Source organism: Limulus polyphemus, unplaced genomic scaffold (genome assembly GCF_000517525.1).
Source record: "Limulus polyphemus unplaced genomic scaffold, Limulus_polyphemus-2.1.2 Scaffold10923, whole genome shotgun sequence".
Lineage (NCBI taxonomy): Eukaryota > Metazoa > Arthropoda > Merostomata > Xiphosura > Limulidae > Limulus > Limulus polyphemus.
Window position 1 is genome coordinate 14,961 of NW_013676533.1, and position 2,907 is coordinate 17,867.

Consider the following 2,907-nt stretch of genomic DNA (forward strand, 5'->3'; position numbering starts at 1 on the left):
ACGGGTTCGGTAGTACCCTCCGGTAGTAATTAGTCTCCTTACTTACTTTCGTTGGATAAAATAAAAGAAATAGCAAAGTAAGGTTTTAGGTTTAGTGAAGTACTTACTAACAAGAGGGAAAGGAAACGAACGTAATTTTTATTTAATACTATCTATCTATCTAGAGAGAGAGAGAGAGAGAGAAAGTAATAGGGTAAATGATAGTTTTTGTGAAGTGTCAAATGCGTATGCAGAGAAAGAAAACAAAGTAATTTGCACGATGTTATTTTTTTCCATATATTTGATGAAAAACATCATTTCTATTACAGTGTTTTACACTTTGTTGTTTAGTAAGGAAATAATGTCATTTCTGTTAGTGTCTCGTGAGTATTTCTAACAAAAAAAAAACTAATCTATATTAGTGTCTCGTGGGTATTTCTAACCAAAAAAGACTAATCTATATTAGTGTTTTGCGCCTATTTCTAACGGACAATTACAATTTCTATTAAAGTTTTTGTCGCATTTTTCTAGTGTAGAGCATTACGTAAATCGTCTTATTTATTAGAACTTTTTTTTGCACATGTATAAACTTAATTGTTTAAAAAATGTAGGTTTCTGACGATCATTTTATTGGCGAGATTAAGAATATTTTGATCGAAAATTTTTTTTAGTTAGTATATATTAAAATAACGACAGTTACACGTGGATCTTGTATAATTATCTACAATTAGCTAAATGCCCCTTATGGTTCAAACGTAAGTATGCAGGCTAAGGACGCTAAAAATCGGGTTTCGATACCCGTTGTGAGCAGAGCAAATATAGCCCATTGTAGAGTTTTGTACCAAGCAATAACCAAACTTTGCTTGTTTATAATTAAGCACAAAGCTACACAATGGGCTATCTGTTCTCTGCCCACCACGGGTATCGAAACCCGGTTTCTAGCGTTGTAAGTCCGCAGACATACCGCTGTGCCACTGGGGGCACCAAACTTTCCGAAACAGTTATTGATGTTGTTTTGTTGTTTTCAATAAAATATCCATCGAATACCATATCGTTTCAGATTCACCGAAACGCCCTTGCACGTTCACACTACATCGTTTCTCGTGGTATTTTTGATCATTCTCCATGTTCTAGACCGACAGGTAAAAAAAAACAAAAACAGTCTTTATCACGTGTTCATGCATGAGCGCATGTCGAAACGCGCAGTTCAATTCTGACAGTAAAAACAATTCTGGTTTTTGTTTTGATTTACCTTTTTTTTTAAATAAATAAGATAATTAACATCAGAATTACCGCAATAGACTGTAAACATTTTCTGTTATATCATTATGGACTTTTTCTAACTTGTATAATGTTTGTTTAATGTGTATATTGTTGTATTTCATGTTATATCATTATGGACTTTTTCTAACTTGTATAATGTTTGTTTAATGTGTATATTGTTGTATTTTCTGTTATATCATTATGGACTTTTTCTAACTTGTATAATGTTTGTTTAATGTGTATATTGTTGTATTTCATGTTATATCATTATGGACTTATTATACTGTTTGTTTAACGTGCACATGTGTATATTGTTGTATTTCATGTTATATCATTATGGACTTAGTATACTGTTTGTTTAACGTGCACATGTGTATATTGTTGTATTTCATGTTATATCATTATGGACTTAGTATAATGTTTGTTTAATGTGCACATGTGTATATTGTTGTATTTCATGTTATATCATTATGGACGTAGTATACTGTTTGTTTAACGTGCACATGTGTATATTGTTGTATTTCATGTTATATCATTATGGACTTAGTATACTGTTTGTTTAACGTGCACATGTGTATATTGTTGTATTTCATGTTATATCATTATGGACTTAGTATAATGTTTGTTTAATGTGTATATTGTTGTATTTCATGTTATATTATTATGGACTTAGTATAATGTTTGTTTAACGTGCACATGTGTATACTGTTGTATTTCAATAACACGAGATAAACACGATTTGCCAATAATATCACACATGCTCTGTCAGCAACATTAATTAAACACGCACTGTCACTGGCATTAATGAAACACGTACTGTCACTGGCATTAAATAAACACTCACTGTCACTGGCATTAATGAAACACGCACTGGCACTGGCATTAGATAAACATGCACTGTCACGGGCATTAATGAAACACGCACTGTCACTGACATTAAATAAACACGCACTGTCACGGGCATTAATAAGACACGCACTGTCACTGGCATTAATGAAACACGCACTGTCACGGGCATTAATAAGACACGCACTGTTACTGGCATTAATGAAACATGCACTGTCACTGGCATTAATGAAACACGCACTGTCACTGGCATTAAATAAACACGCACTGTCACGGGCATTAATAAAACACGCAATGTCACGGGCATTAGTAAAACACGCACTGTCACTGGCATGAAATAAACACGCACTTTCACGGGCATTAATAAAACACGCACTGTCACTGGCATTAATGAAACACGCACTGTCACTGGCAGTAAATAAACACGCACTGACACTAGCATTAATTAAACACGCATTGTCACTGGCATTAAAAAAACACGCACTGTCACTGGCATTAATTAAACACGCACTGTCACTAGCATTAATTAAACACGCACTGTCACTGGCATTAATAAAACACGCACTGTCACTGGCATTAATTAAACACATACTGTCATTAAATAGACACGCCCTGTCACGGGCATTAATAAAACACGCACTGTCACTGGCATTAATTAAACACGCACTGTCACTAGCATTAATTAAACACGCACTGTCACTGGCATTAATAAAACACGCACTGTCACTGACATTAATGAAACACGCACTGGCATTAAATAGACACGCCCTGTCACGGGCATTAATAAAACACGCACTGTCACTGGCATTAATTAAACAC

The 2,907-nt window shown here is 34.3% G+C and overlaps 1 protein-coding gene across 1 annotated transcript in view; it reads left to right on the forward strand.

Moving 5' to 3' along the window:
• The window catches only part of LOC106476574 (adenylate cyclase type 2-like), a gene marked incomplete at its 3' end in the record, with an annotated part of 13,754 nt that extends 12,633 nt beyond the window's left edge, over window positions 1–1,121 (forward strand). Inside the window, exon 6 of the mRNA XM_022380394.1 lies at window positions 1,040–1,121. Coding sequence (XP_022236102.1) covers window positions 1,040–1,121 — 82 coding nt within the window. The remainder of the gene's footprint in view (window positions 1–1,039) is intronic.
• Between the last annotated feature and the right edge of the window lie 1,786 nt (window positions 1,122–2,907).